Genomic DNA, 571 nt, shown 5'->3' with positions numbered 1-571 from the left:
ACACACACACACACACCTTGTTTGTGGCTGACCGTACTGACTTGTCCTCCGCCTACTGCCTGTGTGTTCCAGAAAGTGCAGCTAGACGTGTTATGGAGCATGCTTTGCTGAATGACGAGAGTGAGTACTGGAGAGAGAGAGCGTATTCAAACTGTAAAGCAGAAAATTCATGTTATTGCATCTGAACCCTTAAAGTGTTGCTTGAGCTGTAATAGCCCCATGTGCTGCCTCTTCTAACTGGTATGTCAGCATTCTGCTCCCATTGTCATCAGTCACACCTCCATCAGCAGGTTGTTGTTCCAAACATCATCCCATCGCATGGTTTCAGTCCCAGCAGGCTGTATCCTAATGTGGCTGCTACAGGTCTCATATAAACATATGAACACTGTTTAGTTACAGTCATGTTCTGTTTTCTTGCAGAAGTTCTTCAGGAGATCCAGAAGTCACTAGAAGGAGACCAGACGTAAGTACCAGCCCCTGATGATTCAATCTGAGGGCTGTTCTTTTCTAAAAGCAAATGTAAGGGAAGTATTTTATGATGATGTAAATCCAGTCCTAACCAGTTCCCCTG

The 571-nt window shown here is 44.8% G+C and overlaps 1 protein-coding gene across 1 annotated transcript in view; it reads left to right on the top strand.

Annotated features, from left to right (window-relative positions):
• Nucleotides 1-571, top strand: part of llgl2 (LLGL scribble cell polarity complex component 2) — a gene marked incomplete in the record, with an annotated part of 15835 nt that overhangs the window by 11806 nt on the left and 3458 nt on the right. Inside the window, 2 exon segments of the mRNA XM_035668507.1 lie at nucleotides 73-120; nucleotides 421-463. Of these exon segments, the coding sequence (XP_035524400.1) occupies nucleotides 73-120; nucleotides 421-463 (91 nt within the window).

The sequence above is a fragment of the Morone saxatilis genome, unplaced genomic scaffold (assembly GCF_004916995.1).
Source record: "Morone saxatilis isolate NCDOM2014 unplaced genomic scaffold, NCSU_SB_2.0 Contig1, whole genome shotgun sequence".
Classification (NCBI taxonomy): Eukaryota; Metazoa; Chordata; class Actinopteri; family Moronidae; genus Morone; species Morone saxatilis.
This window is presented reverse-complemented; position numbering and strand designations above follow the sequence as displayed.